The sequence below is a fragment of the Ambystoma mexicanum genome, chromosome 2q (assembly GCF_040938575.1).
Source record: "Ambystoma mexicanum isolate Mex_15411 chromosome 2q, UKY_AmexF1_1, whole genome shotgun sequence".
NCBI classification, from domain to species: Eukaryota; Metazoa; Chordata; class Amphibia; order Caudata; family Ambystomatidae; genus Ambystoma; species Ambystoma mexicanum.
Genome location: NC_090924.1, coordinates 731,923,869 through 731,948,800, shown reverse-complemented (window position 1 = coordinate 731,948,800; position 24,932 = coordinate 731,923,869). Strand labels below are relative to the sequence as shown.

Sequence of the window (24,932 nt, the reverse complement as noted above, 5' to 3'; positions counted from 1 at the left end):
ATCCCTCCAAATTCGGGTGATATGGCTAAAATTAATACTTCAGTGGCACTTGACGCCAACTACGTTACGTAGAATGTATCCAGGGACCTCCCAGCAGTGTTGGAGGGAATGCGGAGAGGGAACATGGAGCCACATATGGTGGGAATGCCCCAAGACAGATCAGTACTGGGGGGGCATACAGCAAGCCATCGAGCAGGTCATAGGCATAAAGATCAAGGGGAACATGGGCCTCGCAATGATGCGCCTTGATGGCACACTGGAGGAAATCAACTCAAAGCCGGGCTGCAAGCTCTATGTGATAATGATGGCGGCGTCGGCTCTGGTACTGGCACGTAAGGAACAAGTTACTTACCTGTAACTGTTGTTCTCCAGCATGGGTCTGGCATGGATTCACATGCTCATGAATATTCCCCGTCGTCAGGCTGGGAATCCTCGGTAAAGAAAAAACCAGTATCAGTTTCGTTTCTGATCTGTCTTTCGTAGTAATAACCAATCACTGGTCTCTGCGTCATACTGACCACAGCCAATGACTGCCCTCTACCTAAGCACCGCCTCTGGCAGCCATCTTCAGATTTGGAAGCACGTGAAGTGGCAGTATGACCAAGTGAAGAGCCGCAGAGGGGTAGGCGGGAGGGTTCGCATGTGAATCCATGCCAGACCCATGCTGGAGAACAACAGTTACAGGTAAGTAACTTGTTCCTTCTCCAGCATGGGGTCTGGCATGGATTCACATGCTCATGAATAAAGAATACATAGCAGTACACACATGCACAACCACGGGAGGTGGCAAAGGCTCAACATTAAGCATCACATCAACTCAACATTAAGCATCTTACCTCCTCACCAGGCTCACCTCAGGCGAACAGGTTGCGCAGCACTGCTTGGCCGACCCTGGACTCCTCCCTGGAATCCCGGTCGACGCAGTAGAATTTCGTGAAGGTGTGCGTCAACCTCCACGTAGCAGCCCTGCATATGTCCAGCAGGGGCACACCAGATAGGAACGCCGTGGTAGCTGCGATCGCTCTGGTGGAATGGGCTCTCGGACGGCCAGGCAGCGGTCGGTTTGCCAACCGGTGACAGCACATGATACAGCCGGAGAGCCATCTGGAGATGGAAGCCTTCGAGAGAGCCTTCCCCTGATTGACAGGTCCAAAGTTCACAAAGAGTTGTGACGTCTTCCGAAAACCCTTCGTGCGGTCCACGTGCTACTTCAGCGCTCTAGCTACATCCAGCGAGTGCAAAGTCCTCTCAGCCGGCGACGAAGGCGACGGGAAGAACACAGGTAACACCAAGGGTTCGTTGAGATGGAAGTCCGACGGTACCTTGGGCATGAAGGAGGGGTGCGTCCTGAGCACTACCCTCGTGTCGTGGAAAGTCAAGTACGGGGCCTTGCAGGAAAGGGCCTGGATCTCTCCCACTCGTCGTGCGGAGGTGATGGCCACAAGAAAAGCTGTTTTCCACGATAGAAACTTCAACGGGGCCGAGTGCAGAGGCTCGAACGGAGGTCCCATGAGCTTGGTCAGCACCACGTTGAGCTCCCACGACGGGGCCGGAGCCTTCACCGGCGGGAACGATCTGAACAGTCCCTTCATGAACTCTTTCACCAGACGATGAGACCACAAGGACGTCCGCCCCGTGGTTCTGGTGTATCGGGAGATCGCAGCAAGATGAATCTTGATGGACGCGTGTGCCAGACCAGCTCTGGCCAGCGTCAGCAGGTACGGCAGTACTTGGGGAGCCGTAATCCGTAGAGGGTTAATCTTCTGTGCGTGGCACCAGACAGAGAACCTCTTCCATTTGTGTCCGTAGCATTTAAGAGTCGAGGACGCCCTGGCCTTTGCAATCGGCCGGTATGTCGTATCCTCCAAACTCTAGCGCTGCAGGAGCCAGGCCTGCAAGTTCAGCGACTTCGGGTCGTGGTGGAGGATGGCGCCTCCTTCCCTGGAGAGTAGATCCGCGTCCGCCGGCAGCTTGATCGGCGGGGACGCTGACAAGTCCAGCAAGTCCGGGAACCATATCTGCCTCGGCCACGCAGGTGCGACGAGGATCATCCTGCACCGTGACCTCTTGAGCTGGTTGACGAGCCGGATTAGCAGAGGCAAGGGAGGGAGCGCGTAGAGGAACAGGCCCTCCCAGGGGAACGAGAACGCATCGCCCATGCTCCTCGTCTGGGGAAACCTGCTGGCGAACCTCCGGCACTTGGTGTTCGTCGCCGTCGCGAACAGGTCGATCTGGGGTGTGCCCCACCGTCGTAAGAGGCGATCCACCAGATCCTGCCGTAGTTCCCACTCGTGGCACGAGCGCAGCTCCCTGCTGAGTGAGTCGGCGATGGTGTTTTTTATCCCTGCCAGATGAAACGGCACCAGAAAAATCCCTTGGGCGACGGCCCAATGCCACAGGTCCTGCGCCTCCTTGGACAGCGCTGGGGACCTGGTTCCGCCCTGTTTCCTGATGTAAAACATGGTGGTGGTGTTGTCGGTGAAGATCCTCACCACCTTGCCCTTGAGGGACGGAAGGAAGGACCTGAGGGCCCAAAACACTGCACGGAGCTCCAGGACGTTGATATGCAGGGACTTCTCCGTCGGGAGCCAGAGTCCCCTTGCGTGCAGATTTTCGGTGTGCGCTCCCCACCCTTCCAGGGAGGCATCCGTGGTCACAGTCTCCTGGTGGGCTGGGGTCTGGAAGTCCATGCCCGCCGTCAGATGCGCGCGGGTGCCCCACCACCGTATCGCTCGTCGGAAACTCTCGTCGAGCTTGATCCTTTCCTCGAAGCTGTCCGTCGTCTGGATCCAGCGCGCATCCAGGAATTCTTGCAACGGGCGCATCCGGAGCCTGCACATGGGAATGAGGTAGATGCAGGAAGACATCATCCCGAGGAGGGACTTGATGGACCTCACTTTGGCCGCGTCGGCCACCAACATCCGTTGCACCTTGCCCAAGATGGTCCTGGTCCTCTCCTCTGACGGGGAGGCCAGAAGGGACACTGTGTCGAGCCTCGCTCCCAGAAACAGTGCGACTTGCGCGGGCACCAGGTGGGATTTGGCGTAGTTCACGGAGAATCCCAGGTCCGTGAGGAGTTGGACGGTCCTTGCCGTGTGGACCACGGCGAGCTCCCTCGTCTTGGCGCGGATGAGCCAGTCGTCCAGGTAGGGGTAGACGTGAATCCCCTCGCGGCGCAGCTGCGCCGCCACCGGTGCGAGGCACTTGGTGAATACCCTGGGTGCCGACCGTAGTCCGAAGGGAAGGGCTTTGAACTGGTAATGACGCCCCTGGACCACGAACCTGAGGAATTTTCGGTGCCCCTTTAGGATGGGAATGTGGAAGTAGGCATCCTCCAAATCCAACGACGATAGGAAGTCTCCTTCCTCCAGCTGACCCAGGACGTGCTGGAGGGTGACCATCCGGAACTTCTGCGCCTTGATGAACTTGTTCAGACGTCGCAGGTCTAGGATGGGGCGCCATCCTCCCGTCTTCTTCTTCACGAGGAAGTATCTCGAGTAGACTCCGGAGCCCCGAAGCCTCTTTGGGACGAGTTCGATGGCGCCCTTTCTGAGCATCGCCTTTACCTCCAGGAGAAGTTGAGGGACGTGAAGTTCTTTCCTGGCCACGGGGGGGACGCGCGGGCACCTTCTTTGAAACTCGAGCGCGTGGCCCCGGGCCAGGGCGTCCAGCACCCAACGGTCGGTGGAGATGGACTCCCACACGCTGACGAAGCCCGCCAGCCGGCCTCCCACCGGGGTGCTTCGGTGGGGGCCCGACCCCACGGCCGGTTCAATCCTGCTTGGACGCGGCCTTGCCGCCTTGACCTCCTTGGCGACGACGGCGGGGTCCGCTAGACTTGCCTCGTCCTCTGTAGGCCTCTTGCGACGACGAGCGGGCCGCTTGACGGTAGGAAGCGAAACCGCCGCCGGAACCTTTGGAGGCGCCCTTGCCTCCGCCGCTCCGAAAGGGCGTCCGTCGTTGCTGCAGAACTCCAAGGGCCCGGGCCGTCTCAGTATCCGCCTTGATGGCCTGAAGGGAATCGTCCACTGTCTTCCCAAACAGGTTGTTCCCGTCGAAGGGCATGTCCAGGACTCTGGTCTGGACGTCCTGCCGGAAGTCCGTAGCTTTGAGCCATCCACGACGTCGAAGGCAAACGCCGTTGCCCAGTTGGCGGAACCCAGTGTCGGCGATGTCCGTCGCCACGGTGATGGCGTGGTCCGAGGCCACCTCACCTTCCTGCAGGATCTCCAGGGCCTCCGCCCTCTTGTCGTCCGGCAGAAAATCCAGCAGGGGAGCTATCTTGTACCAGAGCTCCCTGTCGTAGCGAGCCACGATAGCCAAGGCGTTGGCCGCTTTAATCGTCGTCGCTGCCGACGAGATGACTCTACGTCCCATAGCATCCAATTTCTTTCCCTCGCCGTCCGGCGGGGAAGTCGATGTGGAGGCCGCACCCCCCCCCCGCTTTCTTCCTGGCTGCCGCGGAGACGACGGAATCCGGGGTAGGCTGCGCCCGGAGGCATAGGGGGGCCGTGTCCGGGACCCGGTACTTTTTCTCGTACCGGTCTCTTCTAGCTGGCGTCGTGGAAGGGTTCTTGAGGAGGGAAAGGCCCTCATCCCAAATGTCGTCCAACAGAGGCACTGCGAGGACCGTCTTCCTCTTGGCCTCGCGCCGCTGATAAAGGAAGCCTTCCTTTTTCTTCTCAGGGCAGAGTTGGAAAAGCTCGGAAGCCCTGGAGATCATGGAGTGGAAAGATCCGATCTCGTCGGGCGGAGAAGCCCTGGTGGGAGGCGACGACGGAATATCCTCGTCGTATGCCTCGTCGTCCGTACCCGTCGCTGCCGTGTCAGTCCCCGTATCATCCCCTCGGGTGGACGGGGAGGAGGGCTGGACGGGGCGCGACGGTTGAAAAGGAGGTGGTGGATGGATCCTTCTTTTCTTGGTAGGGGGAACACCAGAAGGTCCCGGTTCTGGATCCCCCGACGGGAGAGGTTCCTCCGTCGGTAACGGTAGCCTCGTCCTTATCTCGGAGCATAAGGACTGTATGGCCAACAAAATGGCCGCCGAGTTGTCTTGCGGCGCTGGCAGAGGGGAATCCGACGGGCGAGCAGGGGCCCCGTCGGTATCCTCGACGATGTCGTCGTCGTCACCTGCGTCGGGGTCCATTCCGACGGGCTGGCCTTCTTCCACGCCTAGGCCGTGGCTTAAGACCTCGATCAGCTCCTCTTCTGAGGTTGAGGCCGAATCTACGACGACGCCCTGCCCCCCCTTCTTCCCCACGGAGGGTTTCACGGGGGTCCTATCGATGGGCACAAAAGAAGACTCCCTCCGAGGAGGCAGGGAGATTCTGGGCCCTGAGGTCGCCACCACTGGTGCAGCCTCCACAGGCTGAGCCAGGGCCGCCGCGACCGTTTCGATAGAGGGCTTGGTCGGATGGATCAAGGCCTTCACCACCTTAGGTGGGCTCACCTCCTTATCCTTGAGGGAGGGGGCACTGCCACGCTCCTCCTCTGCCTTAGAGCTCGACCGGGGCCTCTCCAGGAGCTTCGCCGGGTGCTCGGCCTTCCTCTTACCCGACCCAGAGCGTTGGCTCGTGGTTGATGGTGCCGGGGAGGGTGCGCCCTGCCTGGCGCCCGTAGAGCCCGACCGTTCGGCGCTCCCGGTGCCAGCGGACTCGCAGTGCTTGGCCTTATGTTGGGCCCCCGTCGCCGGGGCGCCCTCAAAGGTCTTAGAAGACCGCTCGGATTTCTTCTTCTTCTCGCCAGACGGGCTCTTACCCTCCAGCCAGTTGGCGAGACGTTGATGGCGGTCCTTCATGGTCCGTTCCGACATGTTGCCGCAAAACGCACAGTCCTTCTCCACGTGCGTCTTGTCCTCATGAAGGCAGTAAAGGCAGAAAGAGTGTTCGTCCTCCTTAAAGACGTTCTGCAGCTGGCATCCAGGGCAGACCCTGAACAGCTTTCCGGGCGTCGAGCTTCCCTTCTCCTGGGCCATCTCCGAGACCGGGCCTGAGAAGCTTCTGGAGTCCTCCGAAGTGTAGCTCGACGAAATCTTCACCCTTGAGGGGCACAGACGAATCCGACACGGGTCCCCGTTGATCGGATGTAGGATCGGTGGAGCTTGAGGCTCTTTTGACCGAAAGAATCGAAGTTTTTTGTGAAAAAGCGCGAAAAATAGCACTAACGCTCGAGAGCAATAGCACGAGGATCCCAACACATGAACGTGCGGTAAAAATCTGAAGATGGCTGCCAGAGGCGGTGCTTAGGTAGAGGGCAGTCATTGGCTGTGGTCAGTATGACGCAGAGACCAGTGATTGGTTATTACTACGAAAGACAGATCAGAAACGAAACTGATACTGGTTTTTTCTTTACCGAGGATTCCCAGCCTGACGACGGGGAATATTCATGAGCATGTGAATCCATGCCAGACCCCATGCTGGAGAAATGGAAGTCCAGTGATCCCCCACAGGACCACGACTGAATTGCAAAGATCTGGAACTTTGTTGCCATGGAGTGGCTCACTTACTCCATCCAAGGGGACTACAAAAGGTTCAGCACTACTAAGGTACCTGAGGGAAGGGGCTCGTGGAGCGTGGCACCCGAGGAGCATGGGCATCTTGGGAATAATCGACCAGCCAGGAGAAGAGGAAATATGACGGATACTTGTTGTTGATCCAACATAAGGAGAGATGTGGGAAAGACAGTCTGTTAGGGAGAATTCTCTTATAAGGCTAATTTCCCAAACATATTGAGTCCCCCAGCAGCTTTGCTGGATTTTTGGGGTTTGTTTTTTTCTCCGGCTAAGAGCGAGACTCTTTCTCCCACTCTTAGGCATGATTTGAGGTATGTCTGACTTATTGTGTGCTTATGGGGTCTTTTACTCCATAGTGTTTTAGTGCATCTGTTACACAGCACCCTCAGTGCAGTAACACAGGGGTGTCATAGTGACCTCCAAACATAGATTCCATACCCTGGGACTGACTACTGACTCCCAGGGCATGTAAAGTCACCATTGGCTTTACTAGTCCAAAATTGTGAACAAAACCAGTACAAACCATCATATTGTGGAAGTACTGGAAGGGGTTAATTAGACTGCCCCTGGGTCTGTTTCCAGGGGGCACTGTCCTGTCCCCCCTTGTTGAGTTTCTGGCTGGTGGTGGCAGTGGTTACCACGCAAAATATTCCACCGGAATATTTTCTATGCGATTTTCCCATTATGACCCACTTTTTTGGTGCAATCTTAAAGATACTGCTGGTTTATTTATTTAATATAAAATCACCGGTTGGGTCTTTTCGCCAGAACTCTTTTCTAAAATGGTGTTTGTGTCAGTCTCTAACTCCAACCAAGGTCGGGCCCTTTGTTCCACTTTTTGGCAGGCTTCTCCACAGAAGCCCTCCAACTGGAGCCACTCAGTCTGGGTTCCACAGGATGCGTGGGTGGGGGAATTGGCACCCTGGACTGCGTTGCCTTAGCCACCCAAGTCACACTCTGTTCTGATTGGCCCAGTGGTGAGCCGCCCGGCTCACCACTTAGCATGTATGAGTGACAGCTAGGCTGTTGAATGGGGGTTTTTCTGCATAAAAAAGGGCTTTCGGGATTGGAACTTCAGAAGTCGCCACAGGACCTAAGAAATCCGAAGAGGGGAGAAGCTGAGCCTTCTGCGACGACACCACCGGTGGAGCCCTGCTGCAACGACCTCACCACTTTCTCGACGACAAGAGAAGATCTTCTGCTGAAAGAGTCTTCTTTCTCGAAGATGGTGGGATCAACCAGTTCGCCATTCGCCTTCCAGGACGTCTCTTGGTTGAATCGCCAGTGCCAAGCACCCCGGCGGCCGGATAGCCAAGCTTCACCACTGTGACCACGAATAAAAGGAACGCACCTTTTAACCGACAAACTCCGCGGCTGGTCTCTTCCCTGGGCAGTGCAACGATCACTCCTCGACAAGATCTTCTCTTCCCCTGGTCGAAACCACGAACTGCACCCGCTGCCAGGCACAACTGCCACCGCTGGAGCTTCCTCAACTTTAAAGGTACTGTGTTCCACCTGGCCTCCCTTTCTACGGTTTGCTAAAGGTGACCCTTAAAACCTTGGCTTTCCAACTGGGTTGGCCCCCAGACCTAACTTTACCTTCTGAATCAAACAAACCTCTTTTGAACATTTTTACAAAGACTTGAAGGCATTTCTAAACTGTGATCTTGGGCACATTTCACCTTGCTCCATTTAAAGTGGGCCTGGCCTATGAACTTTGGCTCTACAGTAGACTCTGCCTTCACTAACTTGTTTTGGTCTTAGAAAAGTGTTGGGAACGGTTTTATTTTCATGACCAGCTTTTTTCGCTCCCTTTAACTTAAATATTGGAGTGCCATCTAAGTCACGCGCTCGCATCTGTTTTTACAAATAGTGGTGTTTTGACTTAGACTTGTCTAATAATTCTTAAGGGAGGTGTGTATACTTTTCTGATTGCGTTTGAACTTGCTTTGATTTATAGTGCTAGTGTATAGTGTGTGTTAAATAATTATATACTTTTGTTACCAAGCTCTGGTCAGTGTTTGCTTGCTCTACTGTGTTTTTAGCCCTATTGTGTATCCTCTGTATACTGCCCTACTCTTCTTGAGAGAGGTCTGACTGCTCAGCCACAGCTAACAGGTAAATCTGGGTGGTACAGACTGCTACCAATTGGGTTTACTGCTTACTCCTGTAGTCTTAATCTTTTTGCAGTGGTCCTCAAGGGAACTGCACAGGATTCTGCCTAACACAGTCAATGCCAGCAATACCACAGCTGAAGGGAGCCTGCCTGCACAATGACATTACCCGGATCAGGGGAGGAGGGTGTATGTGGGCGACTGGAAGGGGGGATATATTCAAGTTGGAATGTGTTATTGCTGAAAACTGCCAATAAAAAGTTATGGAACAAAATATACTTTTATATGGTAACTCAAGTTACAGGGAGCCTGCAAAGGACTCAGTAAAAGAGCACAAGCTGTCAAGCCTGGCCCAGAGGTATGTGTGTGGACACCCAAACACCTTTCAATGCACTCCAGTCACACTGGAGCGACTATTCGGCTTGAGTTAAGTTCCACCTTGTGCCCCACAGTATCTTAGGGTGGTTGATGAAAATGCAGCTGGATTCTTTCATGTCCAGCGGCGACTGACGCGGTCTTCTGATTCCTCAGTCTGGTGACGAATGGAAGGTCTATGAACGGGATGTCACAGCAGCAGACGCAAGAAAGGACACTCAGCAGGGCTTTCTTCGGTCTCCCACGTCTGCGGTTTTGGCACGTTTTTATCAGCTCCAAAAGTGAACGGTTACCGCCCGGTCAATCTTCCTCGATTGTGCAGTAATGCACTCTGGTGAGGGAACTTGGATGAGTGGGATTGTGCCTCTGGAGGTCCAACAGGAACAAACCAAAATTCTGGGCAGGTTCAGCCTTGCAAAGAGGCTGCACTGCAAATGGGTCGGCGGTCCCCTGGTATTCGCATTTTGCAGCCCTAGAACGTCTCAGCACGTCAAGGGATGGCTTGATCTGCAGTTCATCTCAGGGCTGGTTGGTCCCACCAGCCAAAGGGAACGAGTCCTCTTCTGAGCTCCTCGGTCGATGAGAATACGGGGTCAGAACAGCAGTGGTTGCTTCAAAGTTACAGGAAGAGTCTGTAGGCGTCTAGTCGTCTTCAGCTTCAGATCTTTTGTTCCGGTGGTCGACTTGCCTTCTGCCTCAAGAACCTCCCCTTGTATTCAGATTTCCCATTCACTCCTCTGCAAACTCTATCAGCAGTTTACAGAAAGGGGCGGGTGGATGTCCAATCAGGACAGCCAGCACCCCTTCCCCCAGTGGGAACTGGTTCCATTCAGACACTGCTTCCATTCTCCTGCTACCAGCCTTCACAGACACACTGGAGCCTAGGCAGAGACAGCCAAGACACTGCTTCCATTCTCCTGCTACACGCTTTCACAGACACACTGGAGCCTAGGCAGAGACAGCCAAGGGTTCCTGCCAAAGGAAAAACTCATATTCAAACCTCCCCCTACCAGAACTGTAGAAGAAGGGCTAACAAAGGACAAGCACACATAGCTAAAAAAAAAGAAAGGAGCCACCATGTTAGGACATTGGTGACCCTTTGTTGCAAAACCGAGGCTGTGAATACAGTCTGCAGTAGATAATAGCACTAACGTTGGTAGTACACATCCACTGCCACCAGTCATAACTTTAGAGTTGACACTGTGACCGACCAAAATGTCACAGGAGCAGAGAGAAGGGTATGTTATGTATCCCCTTAGCACTCCACTTAAAGTGGTGTGTGCTAATCTCTCATAAGTTAAACTTTTAGGAACGATACAACGTATCCCTCTTGCCTTAAGAACTGTAGTTCTTAGGGAAAATGAGAGAGCACGAAAGGATGACCCAAAGAGTCCCCAGCAACACTGCACAGAGGGTGCTGTGTGCTGCAAAAGTGTAAACACTGATTCCTTTAAGAGATATGGAGGAAAGCAGATTCCATACAAATTAAGTAAAACAAAAGTGTGCATAGAGCAGTAAGAATGAATGAGGGGGGAGAGGGGGAGGCTCCCCTCATTCAGGAGAACAAGGAAAAGGTCCCGAGGTCCAGAAGTACAGCAAAAAGTGCAGAGGGTCTCACTAGGTGAGGACTAAGCATAAAACGGAAATCTCCCCATAAGATTTCCCATCTTTTTAAGATCTACGACCTCTATACTCTTAATTCCCACTGTCTTATTTGAGTGCCCCGTTTTTACTCCATTTGAATTTCCAGCCTTCAGTGTCCCTCCAATATTGGCATGCTTTGGCCCCACCTTCCCTTTAAAAGGGACTTCCTGTTTTATTTGGGGCCATTCCAGCCCCAGATGATTCAGTACAGTTCTCCTTCCTTGTTCTAACCGGGGTCCCTGTAAGGAATCCCATATCTCCTGCCTGTCTGATGTTAGGGAGAATGTGCCAATTCCCTCCACGTTAGAGAACCCCAGCAAATTTGCTGGAGTTTGAGGGCTTGATTTTTCTAACCTGCAGAGTGAGACCCTTTTACCCACTCTCTCATGTGTTTTAATGTGATTTTTGAACTCTGTAGGTTATGGAGCCTGACAAACTGCACAGGCATCATCTATTACATTGTGTCACACAGCACCTTCAGTGCAGTGGCATAGGGAAGTCTCCCAGATTTCCCAAAGGTTTAAATACCTTCTCTGGGATCAACTGTTTCCCAGAGCAGTAAAGTGAAATTGACTTTACTTACATTTGTAACTTTCTAGACTCAGCACACACTATCTTACAGTAGGGTGCTGGAGGGGTTACTTAGTATCCCCTTTGTCTAGCTTCTCATGTAACATTTTTATGTTATCCTTTCCTCACTGAATGTCTGGTGGCAGTGGTTTCGTTTTAACTACCGTGGTGTTCATTTACCAGGGGCTGTGTTTGCAGCTACAGTAAAGCACCCAAGGGTGCCATTTTTGTCAAAATGGCCACAATCTTTTTTCGCCATTTCTTTGTAGAACAGTCCTTCTTGAGATTTATTCTGCGCGCCAAACCAGGTTTGGTCCCTTTGCCAGGATTCACGTGTGAAGCCTGCCTCCGGCTCCAGGGTGTCTGGAGTGGGCAGGAAACCCAAATGCACTCTTTAGTGATTGGCCGGCTCACTGTCCGGCAAGGACAGCCATCCTGCTGGGTGACTGACAGGCTGGAATGAATGGGAGAAACCTGAATAAAAGGTGAGGCTGTTGACTTGGATGCCAAGAGTCGACCAATGGATGAAGGAACCGAGGAAGAACTTGAAGAGGACGCCTGCTGCAACTTCTGGACCGTTGGTTTGCCCGGTGAAGCCCTGCTGCTGTGTTGAAACTCCAAATTTGTATCGACAGAGAAGCCCCTGCAGGGACTTCTCCCTTTGAGTTGGTGGGACCAAATCAACTCCAAAGTAAGCCACCTGGACATCTTCTCGGAGCTGGTTGAATTTCCAGAGTTGCTGCTGGAACCCGAATAACCATGGAGAGGAACACCAGATTGTGTGTGTTGTGTTTAAGTTGGCCAAGAGCTCCAGGAAGATCCTCCGGACTCCCAGGAAGCAGGACTGACTGAGCTTGAGCCCCCTCAGAGTGCGGGACCCCAGAAGCAAAGAAAGTCCATCTCGAACAGGAACCGCGGTTTTGCTATTTGTGGTAGAAGCGAGGAGCAGAGACACCGAAGTGCCACTTGTTTGAAGATTGCCAGTTTCGAGCGGTGACCGTCCCATTGCAGTGCAGGAGTCCCCAGAAGTCCTCCCTCTTGTCCCCATGGCTGAGGACCAGGAACAGTGAGCTCTGCAGAGCTGCACAGGAATAGAAGTCATCTGATGCACTTTTTCTTCAATTCAAAAGGTACTGTAAAAGACTGAAAGAACTCTCTTATTGTAGAGGTGCTTGCATCTTCTACGACTCACAAACCTAAAAAGCTTGTGGCCCTACATGGATTCTTTTTTTCTTCAAAGACTTCTAAAACATTGTGCAAAGACTTTTCTACTTACCTACCAAAAGTGCTTCAGCCCATTGACTTTGGCTTAACCGGTTATACTAAATGACTCTACTTAGGGGATCCAAAGGTATGTGCCTGCATAAGAAAAATTGTGGTCTCTTGTTTGTTCTAATAACCTTTTCCTTTGACCAAGTTCTAAGAGTACTCTAAATGTAACAGTAAGATATTAATGTCCCCAGTAACCCTAGCTATTGAAGTCACCTGAGGGTGTAGGTTGTGACTGTGGGACATCCCAGAAGGGTCTTTACTGATTTAGAAACTAAGTGTGTAGTTTTGGAGTGTCTTTGTGTGTTGCTTTTATATTGCTCCCTTCTTAAGAAGGTTTACTCTCTGATAAATGAATAATGGTTCATTCAAGAAATCTTCTGTGTAAGAGTTTATTTGAATAATTTTCATTCTGAATTTCTGTGCAATTCCTCTACAGCTCACATTGACCCCTCTTGAGATAAGCCTGGCTGCTTAACACGCTACCAACCTGTGACTTATACCAAAGGTTGGGCTCCTATTGCCAGGAGGTCAGAGTTGTTGTAGTGCACCCAAAGGGTACTACTTACAATCTTGCATAACACTAACATAGCATACACAAACAAGTGAAAGATGAATACTTTCATGATCGTCCTGTGCTTTTTTCCAGAGTTACTGTTTTCCATGCAGCCAGTTAGTGTTCCGTCACAGAAGCCGCGCTCGAGATGGCTATGAAATGGATAATCACACCTCTGTAGGGAGGAGCGGGAATACAAGTGTCAGAATACACGCAACTCTATAGTTAATTTTAACACAACAGCTTAGAAGAACAAGTTACTTACCAACTGGTAACGTTCTTTCGATTGGATGTTCCTTCAACGTATTCCTCATTTTAGATGTATTCCATCCAGTTTTAGCTGCTTCGGAATTTTTTTTTGGCAGAGGGCACCATGCGTCGATGTCGTCCATTCGATGGTCCCTTGAAGGCCTCAGTCGAGGGTGATGTCATCGGGTATACAAGTAGCACGTGCGGCGCCCGTTGGCCTCAGTTCTGTTTTTCCCCTTCACTTTTGATGTACTGTTTAGATTGTGCTGGTAGTTGGGCATCAGCCTTGAGAGAGTTGAAGTGGCAATAACCGGGAAAAATCTACAGAGGGGTAGGCTGGGAGAGCGATGAGGAATACGTTGGAGGAACATCCAATCGAAAGAACGTTACCAGTTGGTAAGTAACTTGTTCTTGGAGTGGATTGTGTCCTCTAACATATTCCTCATCTTAGATAGACTCTCAAAGCAGTATGGACAATTTCTTTGGCGGAGGGGGTAGATTTTTTTATACCATTAAATGCCTGAATATAGTACTGCTTTAACAAAATGTAACTCCTTAGACTGGGAAGCATCCAGACTATAGAATTTTGAAAAAGTATGCAGTGAAGACCAAGTTGCTGCTTCACAAATGGATCTTATGGGAACACTTCTTTGAAGGGCTGTCGAAGAGGCAATGCCTCTGGTGGTATGAGCCCTTAAACGTTCCGGTGGGTCTTTGTCTGCTAATCTGTAGCTTTCTGAAATGAAAAGCACAATCCAACGTGATATGGTTTGTTTTGACACCGATTTACCCAATTTCCTTCCGGTGTAGCCAATGAACAGTTGATTATCCACTCTAAGCTTAGAAAGCCTAGAGATCTAAAAGGATAGAGCTCTTCTCGGGTCCAACGTGTGCAATCTTTCCTCCTCCTTACTAGGACGAGGTAGAGGGTAGAGAATGCAGGTACAACAATTTTCTGATTTAAATGAAAATCAGACAACTTTAGGTAGAAATGAGGGTGTAACCCTTAATTCAACCCTGTCCCTATGGAACACAGTATAGGGTGGCCCAGAAGACTGTGCCTGCAATTCGCTCACTCTTCTTGCAGATGCTAAAGCCACTATGAAAGCAGTTTTCCATGTCAGTAATCTTAATGGACAAGTGTGCAAGGGTTCAAAAGGAGCACACATTAAGAATTTTAGAACCAGATTAAGATCCTAAATTGGCACTTGGAATGGGTAAGGAGGAAACACTTTAGTGAGTCCTTTTAAGAATAGTAGGATTTTGAAATAGGAGCATTCTTCCGACAAGCGCTTGAAGATGGAAAGCGCTGCAAGATAACCCTTAATGTTCCCAACATTTAGACCTCTATGTGCTAGGGACAAGAGGAAGGACAGTACTTCCGGAATAGACCATAGAAAAGGATTGACATTCTTTTCTCTGCACCAGTTGCAAAACCTTTTCCAACGGCAACGGTATAGCGATTTTGATGCTGGCCTTCTTGCCGAAAGCAACACCTCCAAGACGTCATCTGGAAGGTCCCATCCTTGTATCTCAGCATTTCAGATACCAAGCGTGAAGGTTAAGAATTTTGAACTCTGGATGGAGAACATGAACCTCCATTTGAGAGAGAAGGTCCTCTCTCTGAGGAAGACGTACCGGAGGACAGATTGACAGGTCTAGAAGATCCGGGTTCTCCTGGCCCAATCCGGGGCAATTAGGATCATGCGGTTTCCGAACCGTCTCAGTCTCCTGATGACCTGCGGAATTACTGGAAACGGAGGGAACGCGTACAATAGTGGGAAATTCCACTCCATCACAAACGTGTCCCCTAGGGCTCCTCTCGGGGGAAATTGCCTTGAGCAATACCTTTCGCACTTGCAGCTGATTCCGGTCGCAAACAGGTCTACTTGAGGGTTTCCCCAAAGGGTGAAGATCTCTTGGATGACTTCCTGAGCCAGTTCCCATTACTGGGACACCGTGCTCTGCCTGCTCAGAGCATCTGCCGTCATATTCTCCTCCCCGGATAGAGGACCTGCCGTTAGGAGATTCCTTCTTGAATTGCCCAATACCAGAGGTGCATTGCCTCTCTGCACAGAGGTGCATTGCCTCTCTGCACAGAGGTAGTGACCCTACACCACCTCTTTTGTTTAGATAATGCATGGCCACTGTGTTGTCTGTCATTATCAAGACATTTTTTCCTCTGATAGATGGTAAAAAAAAAAAACTGTCAGCGCTAGTCTGATTGCTCTCAGCTCTAAAAGGTTGATATCTAGTTTGGACTCCGATGGAGACTAGCGACCGTTGATTTTCAGATAGTTGGCATGAGCTCCCCCCCCCCCCCAATTAGTGAGGCGTCATCACTACTGTAATCTCCGGCCATGGCTGCCAAAACTGTTCTCCTTTTAGGATATTCTCTGTGCAAGTCCACCACAGAAGATCCTGCCGAACCTTGTTCGGAATCTGAAGAAAATCAGTCATTTGACCTGAGAACTGGGACCATTGAGTCTTTAGAGCCCATTGAAGGGATCTCATCCTCGGGCGTGCCTCTGGCACTAGGAAGATGCAGGATGCCATGAGGCCAAGCAACCTTAAGAAGTCGTAGGCCTGGAGATTTTGGGCATTTTGGAAACCATCTGAAGAATGTTTTGCGCCCTCAACTTGGGAGGAGAGCTCTTTCACACGGATGTGTCTAATACAGCCCCTATGTACTGGAGCAGTTTGGAAGGTGTCATTTGTGACTTCTTGAAATTGAGGGAGAAGCCCAGTTTGTGAAGGAAGTGGCAGGTGACTTTCAGATGATCCAGAGCCTGTTTGGCAGAACGTGCCCTGATCAACCAATCGTCCAGGTAGGGGTGGACGTGAATTCCCCCTCTCCTGAGGTACGCTGCCACCACTACCATTAACTTGGTGAAGACCCTCAGGGCGGAGGTCAATCCGAATGGCAGGACTCAAAACTGATAGTGTGATTCGCCAACTACGAACCTCAGGTATTTTCTGTGCTTGAGATGAATCGGCACATGAAAATAAGCATCCTGGAGGTCCAATGACACCAACCAATCCTGGCGTTGAAGGGCCTGAAGGATCTGAGAAAGAGTGACCATCTTGAACTTGTCCTTCCTGAGGAACTTGTGAAAGTTTCTAAAGTCCAAGATGGGTCTCAGTCCTCCGTCCTTTTTGGGAATCAAAAAATACAGGGAGTACCATCCCTTGTTCCTCTCTGCTACAGGTACTGGCTCTATAGCACCTTTCTCCAGCAGGGTTAGAACTTCCTGCTGTAGGAGGAGCGGGTCTGAAAACTTCAAATGGTGTCTCCCTGGTGGATTGTTTTGAGGTTGCATTAGAAAAGGAAGGAAGTAACCTTGGGCTTTTATTTCTAGAGCCCAAACATCTGAAGTAATAGCTTGCCATTCTTGCAGATGCTGTGACAGCCTGCCTCCCACAGGTGTCTTGTGATGCAAGTCCTCAAAGCAGTTTTGTGGCGGTTGCTGCGGCCACTGATGGCAAAGAGGCTGCAGCTGGAGTTGGCTTTGAACGTTTCCTCGTCCACCATGAGTGGCCTTTTTCTGGCCCCTTTGACTGGGCAATCCTTTTGCCTTTCCATATGAGGAATAGTAAAAATAGGATCATCCCCTCCAAGATTGTCCTGATGCACGAAAAGACTGAGGTTGTCTAATAGCAGCTCCTCAAGACTTGGCAGCTGCTTTTGAGGTCTGCAACCTCTCAAGGCTCTGGTCAGCCTTGCTGCCAAAAAGGTGAGACCCGTCAAAGGGCATGTTCAGAAGGCATTTGTTCGTGTGGTGCAAAACCAGACTTCCGTAACCATGCAAATCTGCGCATTACCGTGCTAGTCCCCATGGACCTGCTCACACTGTCTGCAGTGTCCAGTCCAGATTGAAGGGATTCCTGCATGGCCTCCTTTCCATCTCTAACGATGGCTAGGAATCCTTCCCTTTCGTCCCCTTCTGGTATTTGCTTTGCCGCCATTGCAATGCACTACCACAGAGTGTACGAAAACTTTGCCAAGGCACATGTAGAGTTGGCTGATTTTAACGCCATACTCCCAGCTGAAAATACCTTTCGTGCCCAGCCATCCACACGCTTATCGTCCTTGTCTGATAGAAGGGTACGCCATTTTGTTTGAAGCTGTGGTTGCCTGTCTCACCAGACTCTCGGGAGTAGGATGTTTAGATAGATGGCCGGGCCGCTACTGGCAGGGCTTTATTTTGAGGTGAGGGATTTATTCACTGGAGGAATAGAATCCGGAGTCTCCCAATTTTTGGCCACCCTAATTCGTAAGGCTATGTGAAAGGGTAGGATTGGGTCTTCGGTGGGACCATGGTCCAATATATCTGTCAAATCATCCTGGATGAATTGGGTTGGTGGTCTCGTCCATCCTAAATAATCTACCACCTTTGTCATTAGTTGACGGTATGATGGACTGGCATGCTCTCCTGGTTCTGGCCTGCCAAAGTCAGTTTCAGGAGATGTGTCAATGCCACTTGCATTGTGTAAGGATTCCACCAGTTCCCTCATCCTGCTTTCTTCTGAAATAAGGCATTCTGGGACATTTGTGGTGCCATATTCCAGACAAAAGGGTACACTCTCATCATCAGATATCTCCTGTTCCTCAAAAATTGAGGGCAGGGACTTGAAAAATTCCTTCCTAGGAAGAGGTTTGAACACCTTTTCTGGGGGATGTAGGGGGGGTGTGTTAATGGGCCCTGAAGGTATTACAGGCTTTGTAGCCTTCTCTTTCCCTTTCCCTGGCTGACTTGGCTGAACTGGAGCCTTTGGCGCAGAGGGTTTTGGGGTCGACGACAAAGACGTCGATGGCGTTGACGTAAGACGGAGCCGGCTTCGAGGGCATCAAGGCGCTCTTCGAAGATTTGCCCTTCGAGGTGAACTGGGCTTCGGATGGCGTCAGCGACCTCGAGCGGTCGACATGACTCGAGCGGCCTTTCTCACTCGGCGTCCTGGAAGGTTCTCTATCCTTCCTTTTTCGATCACCCGGGCTCGAGGGCGTGCGCGAGTGTCGGAGCGATGACGTTCCTGGCCGGCTTCCGTAGAAGGCGCGGACCGAGGCGTCACTTTTTCGAACACCTCCATCATTTTGACTCTGAATGCTTCCCACTCTTCGGAGGATGAAAGTTTCGTGGGGCATTTCATCCTTTTTGGGGATTCGTCCGAGAAGGAGGTGGAGGGGGACCTGTGGCACCTTTTCTTTGATATTTTGGTCGAAGACGACGAGCGATTGGAATCGCTTCGGGACCTGGACCGATGCCTTTCGTGTCGAGGAGACTTCTCACGGGACCTCGGCTAGAGGCTTGGCGGTCAGATTTACGACCTACCTGTAGTTTTCCCCTCCTCTCTCGCAAGGCCTTCCCCATCATCGCCTGACACTTCGTAAAGGCCTCCATGTCGTGCCCCCACCCCGGCAACCCCACCCCTGCCACACACATTCTCAGTGCGGGTCTATGATAGACATTTTCGAACCGCACTATTTGCACTTTTTGAAAACCGATCTCGGGGTCGTAGTCAGCGTCGATGACGAGGACATATCGTATATTGTAGTAATATTCTCACTTTCACAGAACTCTAGGCGCGCCAAATCTCCGAAGCAACGTGTACCGCAGAAAAACAGAACTGAGGCCAACGGATGCCGCGCGTGCTACTTATATATCCGATGACGTCACCCTCGACGGAGGCCTTCGAGGGACCATTGACTTGACGACATCGACGCACGGCGTCCTCTGCTGAAAAGGTTTCTGACGCACCTAAAGCTGAATGGAATACATCTAAGATGAGGAATACGTTGGAGGACACAATCCACTCGAATGTCATTAAAAGAAAGAAACACAGTCTCAGACATGAAGGTCTTTAACAGGGGCAACACTCAATCGCTGGGCTTCGTTTCCTCTTTCACAGCCCCATCAGCAAGTCTGGCTGCGCTTCAAAGCGGCTTTGCAGCCTGGGTCTGTTTAAGTCCTTCAAGGTGGGCAGCCCCTTCTGAATGTATGTGTACAAAAGCACTGGTCCTTAGAATCCACTTTTCCAATCAATGCACACTTGACTAGCACCCTACACCTTCCATTGACACACACATTCATAAGCATACATTTGCTCATCTCGCACATAGACCAATCACCTGCATTCATTCTCTCACACATTCACCAGCAATCATTCACCTAACCCCAGCATGCACACACCCACAACACACAATCACCAACATACAAGCACACATGCATACAGTTTGTTCGAATGATTAAAATGCTTACCTACCCGTTGGCTAATCTCCAAATCTTTGCTCACACCACTTCTCCGGTAGTCCCACCCTGCAGACCCTTCAGGCAGGAAGCGGGGGCAGGTGCTAAGCACCTCTCAATGAGTCCTGGTTACTGTAGGGTCGCAGGGTGACCTGGAGTGGGAGGAAACCGAAGCTCAGGCCCTCTTAACCCATAGCAGCGGACCCAGCCAATTTCGAGGGTGCAGTACACCAGCCAGCATGGGCAATGGAAGCAAAATGCCCCTGCCTTGCATGGTTGATTTGGCATGTGCAGCTGGGATATTCCAGCTGAAGGGAATCATTTCTCCAGAGCACAAGCAGCCCAAGGGGTGCTACCCCAGCTGCACGCTGCAGCTGAGAGAGGGTAAAGGTTTTAATTGGGCTGGCTTTGGCTTGTCCTTCATGGGCGGTGGATTAGCACTACATTGCATATTATGGACAAGCCGCTCCCGGAACTTTCACATAGAACAGATTTGGCAAGTTTGTTCTCAGTAGAGTGGCTCACACAGTTTTGTTAATTTATCTAGATCATGTTGGCATGTACTTTGTCTTTGTATTGTCAGTTTAAGTGACACAGTTTAGTATTTAGAGAAGCCACTGCCACAGTTTCCTCAATCTCCAAAAATATTCAGCAAATATAAGCCTACTGTTAGGGAGAATTCTCAGAAATGTGCCAATTCCTCAATACCTTAGAGACACCACAGTAACTTTGCTGGATTTTGAGGACTTGATTTTTTTACCTGGAGAGAGTGAGAGCTATTTTCCCCACTCTCTCACTTATTCTAATGTGATTTTTGAACTCTGTAAACGGTGATGCCTATGGAGTTGGTCAGACTCCACAACCAAAAGAAACATTGTGTCCCACAGCACCTTCAGTGCAGTGGCCCAGGGAAGTCTCCCAGATTTCCCCAAGGTTTAAATCCCTTCTCTGGGATAAACAACTGTTTCCAAGAGCAGTAAAGTGAAATTGACTATTTACAATTGTAACTTTCTAGACCCAGCACGTACTATCTTACAAAAGGCTGCTGGAGGGGTTACTTAGTATCCCCTTTGTCTAGCTTCTCATGTAACATTTTTATGTTATCCTTTCCTCACTGAATGTCTGGTGGCAGTGGTTTTGTTTTAACTACCATGGTAAAGAACCCAAGGGAGCCATTTTTGTCAAAATGGCCCTGGTCGTCTTTTTTCGCCATTTCTAGGTTTCGTCCCTTTGTCCGTTTGCATTTGGCGGGATTCACGAGTTAAGCCCGCCTCTGGCTCCAGGGTGTCTGGTGGGGGCAGGAAGTGAGGGAGGTGCCGGAAACTCCATGTGCTTAGTCTCCTACGAGAACCAAATGCACTATGTGATGATTGGCCGGCTGACTGTCCGGCAAGGACAGCCACCCTGCTGGTGACAGACAGCTAGGCTGGAATGAATGAGAGAAAGCTGCATAAAAAAGGCAAGGCTTTTTGGCTTGGAAGGCAGCAAACCACTGGATGAAGGAACCGAAGAACAACTTGAAGACGCCTGCTGCAACTCCTGGACCATTGGTTTACCTGGTGGAGCCCTGCTGCTGTGCTGAATCTCTAATTTCATATCGACTAGAGAAGCTCTGCAAGGACGAATTCTCCCCTTGAGTTGGTGGGACCAATCAACTCCAAAGTAAGCTACCCGGACATCCTCTCAGAGCTGGTTGAAATTCCACTGCAGTTGCTGCTGGAACCAAATAGCCAGGGAGAGGAACACCAGATTGTGTGCATTGCTTTTAAGCTGGCCAAGAGCTCCAGGAAGATCCTCCGGACTTCCAGGAAGCACGACTGACCGAGCCTGAGCCACCTCAACAGAGTGCTGGACCCCTGATGCAAGGAAAGCCCATCTCGACAGCCAGGAACCGCGGTGTTGCTATTTGTGGAAGCTGAGACACTGAAGTGCCACTTGTTTGAAGATTGACTGTTGCGGTCGGTGACCATCCAAATGCAGTGCAGGAGTCCCCAGAAGTCCTCCCCTTGTCCCCAAGACTGAGGCCCAGGAACACCAGGATCTGCAGAGCTGCACAGGAACAGAAGTCATCTGCTGCACTTTTCTTCAACCTAAAGGTACTGTACAGTCTAAGAACTTCGCTCTTCTTGTGTTAATGCACTTGTTCTCTGTTGGTGAGACTTGTCGTGGTTGCTCTGTAGAGCTTCCGAAAGGTTCTATACCTCACAAGTCTAAACAGCTTGTGGCCCTACTTTGAATTCTTCTATCTACAAAGATTTTTAAAACATTGTGCAAGACTTTTACCTACCTCTGAGAAGTGCTTCAGTTTCACCTAGACTTTGGCTCAAATTGACTGACTTAGCCTGGCTCCCTGTATGACTCTTCTTCCCTCTGTGAATGTGTTTGGTCTTCCTTCGAGGAAAGGGTTAACTAACTTTGCATTGGGGAGTTTACAAAAGTACTTACCTGCTTTGAGAAATATTTGTGGGATCTCTTGTTGTGTCATAATAACCTTTCTCTTTGACAAACTCTTAAATCTGATTCTAAATGCAACAGTGATATATTAAGGTCCTCAGCACCCTAACTATTGAAGTCACCTGAGGGTATAGATAGTGTCTGTGGGCCATCCCAAAAGGGTACTTACGGATTTAGAAATATTAAGAGTGTATCTTTGAAGTGTATTTGAGTGTTTATTCAAGAAACCTTGTGCGTAAGTGTTTATTTGAATACTTGTCACTGTGAATCTCTGTAACTCCCCTACAGCTCACATTGACCCCTCGAGATAAGCCTAGCTGCTCAATCATGCTACTAGCCTGTGTAGTACAGACTTATACCAATGGTTGGGTTCCTATTGCCAGGAGGTAGGGTTGTTGTAGTACACCCGAAGGGTACTGCATACAATCTTACCTAATACCTACTAAGACTAAATATGATATTTGTTAGGGATGGATTAACTTGCATGTGATTTTCTGTATCCTGGTTGCTGTGTTTTGCAAAATGTGTTCTATATAAATCCTGGATAGTAGGCTGTAGCATATACAGTTGTATGCATCTTTGTTCGGTTTTGTAGGACGCTTACAAGTGTTTATCTTACGCTTGGCATTATTATATGCATGAAGTAGTTCAGGGGATAAGCGCATACTAAATGTGTCTCTATAGGCTGTGATATACAGATTTAAGTTCCACCTCTCTAATCGGTTTATACAATTGTAAACTATTTCCCAATGTCAAGTTTGGAAGTTGGTTTTGTGATGTGCCTTCTGTCTACAGTTTTCCTTGCCTATATGCATGATGTCATGAGAGCTCAGAGCGTGGATTGCTGTGTGACTGAGCTGCAGAATATTAGATTTAGGACGTATGGAGAGAGACTGGCTGAGAGAGTGTGTTCTGGCAGACATCTGTTTAACTTCTTTATGTCTTGTGCTACTACTAATCTGCTGAGGCCTGTACTGCAGCTGCAATCTGTAACTACAAGTATGAATACTTCTACTTTTGAACCTATGGCTGCTGGCAGCCTTAAATGACGGCATTTTAGAACATTTCTAGAATTCTCTCCCAATCTCAGAGTGGCTGTGCGTGAACAGTTTTCCAACCAGCTTTACAAAACAATATCAGCTTACCTGATCAATGTTCTATTGCTGGTTGAGCCATTTAAGAAAAAGAATTAAGCAACAGCCTTAATGCAAAACTGAATAACTGATCATATCTTACCTGCACGTTAGTCTGAGCGTGTGATATGAAAGGCTGTCCAGGACCCGGTGTAAACTGCTGTCTGGGAGGAATGTAAGGTCTTCCATTTCCTGCTGCTTGCTGGTTATAATGAAGTAAACCCACAGGACCGGGGGTCTGCATATTAGGTCGTACAGATCTATCCCTGGGAAAGCCAGGCTGTGATCCTTGGTGACTGTACCCAGACTGCTGCCCTGCCTGATTAAACCCAGATTGTGGCCCATGCGGATTATAACCAGGCTGTGGACCGTGCTGATTAAAGCCAGACTGTTGCCCTTGCTGATTAAACACACACGGCTGCCCCTGTGGATTAAAGCCAGGTGGCTGAACTTGATTAAACCCAGACTGTTGTCCTTGTGGAGAAAACGCTAGCTGTTGTCCCTGCTGATTAAACACAGGTTGCTGTCCAGGCTGATTAAACATTTGTTGATGACCCTGATTAAACATTGGCGGTTGGCCCTGTGGATTAAACCTGGGTGGTGGTCCATGCTGGTTAAAGCCAGTCTGCTGCCCTGGTGGATTATATACAGTTGGCTGTCCCTGCTGACCAAAGCCTGGTTGTTGGCCCTGTAGATTAAATCCAGACTGCTGCCCTGGAGGGTTAAATCCTGTTCCAGCTGGACTAAAAGACAATCCACCCTGGTTTGGCATAGCATGATTGCTGTTCAGAAGAGGAGGAGGATGCGGAGGAGGAGGGCTTCGCTGGTCAAACACATGATGATTTGGTAAGCGCGGATCTGTAAAACACAAAAACATTGACATCAAGAAAACAACAAAACAATATATTGTGCTGAAAACAATTAAGAATTGTAATCCAAGATCATACAATTGTGGGATCTGATTTGTGATAACTTGGCTAACAAGCTGCAGTTTTTCTTGTTTCACTGTGTTCTATGTTGGCTGCACAAAGTACATTCAATGAGAAAAGGCCATATGTAAAGCCCCATTTGTAATCTGGTATCAAATGTCCTTCTCGGTTACAGTTCTTCATACATGGAGGAGTTACAGGTTAGCAAAATTGGTTAATTGTTTCCTGTGACAAAGTCCCACATTGGGAGTCCAAGGTTGGCAGCGAGATGACCTTTGGGCCCATGGAACTACCTGCATGAAACGCTTAGAAAACAAACAGCTCGAAACTCCAAGTCAGGCCACATCAGCCTGTAGCCACATATGAAACATTACTGTTATCATTTACAGAGGTACATTTCACAACTATTGACTAGCATTCTCTTCTCAAGCACAATTGGAAACGAACGCAACATTACAGAAACTTATCAGAATGCATTGTGGGGTTAGTGTTCACTGGAAATCTAAAAGCTTGAGGTGTTTAGAAAACACTTATTTTTATATGCACCATGCACAAGAGAAGTGAAACAAGTATACCTGGTAACTTTTTTTTATAAAAACAGTTTTATTGATGTATTAACATAGTATAATTTACAGACTCTTATTCACATTAGCATGTCAATATACAACAGATTGCGTCTGTCTCCCCTCTACCCCAACACCCCCCACCCAGCCAATTCCAACTGCATTGTTCAACCATTATACATCGAACTGCACTACATATATGTTATAAATCTGTCAGGCGTGAAAGGGCATTTATTGTACTTTGAGTGTGCACTGAGGCCATCAATTCCTGCACCATATGCTTCCATGAGTCTAAGTACCCGTTTTGTTGTTCTTGACCC

General features: G+C 49.9%; 1 protein-coding gene across 6 annotated transcripts in view; it reads right to left on the bottom strand.

Moving 5' to 3' along the window:
• RBM33 (RNA binding motif protein 33) overlaps positions 1 to 24,932 on the bottom strand; it is a 1,526,085-nt gene that overhangs the window by 689,941 nt on the left and 811,212 nt on the right. For all 6 annotated transcript variants that reach the window (XR_011303311.1, XR_011303310.1, XM_069647955.1 and 3 more), the window contains one exon: positions 23,224 to 23,978. Coding sequence is in view for 4 of the 6 variants with exons in the window: in XM_069647955.1 (XP_069504056.1) it covers positions 23,224 to 23,978 (755 nt within the window). In the remaining 2 variants the exon portion in view is untranslated. The remainder of the gene's footprint in view (positions 1 to 23,223; positions 23,979 to 24,932) is intronic.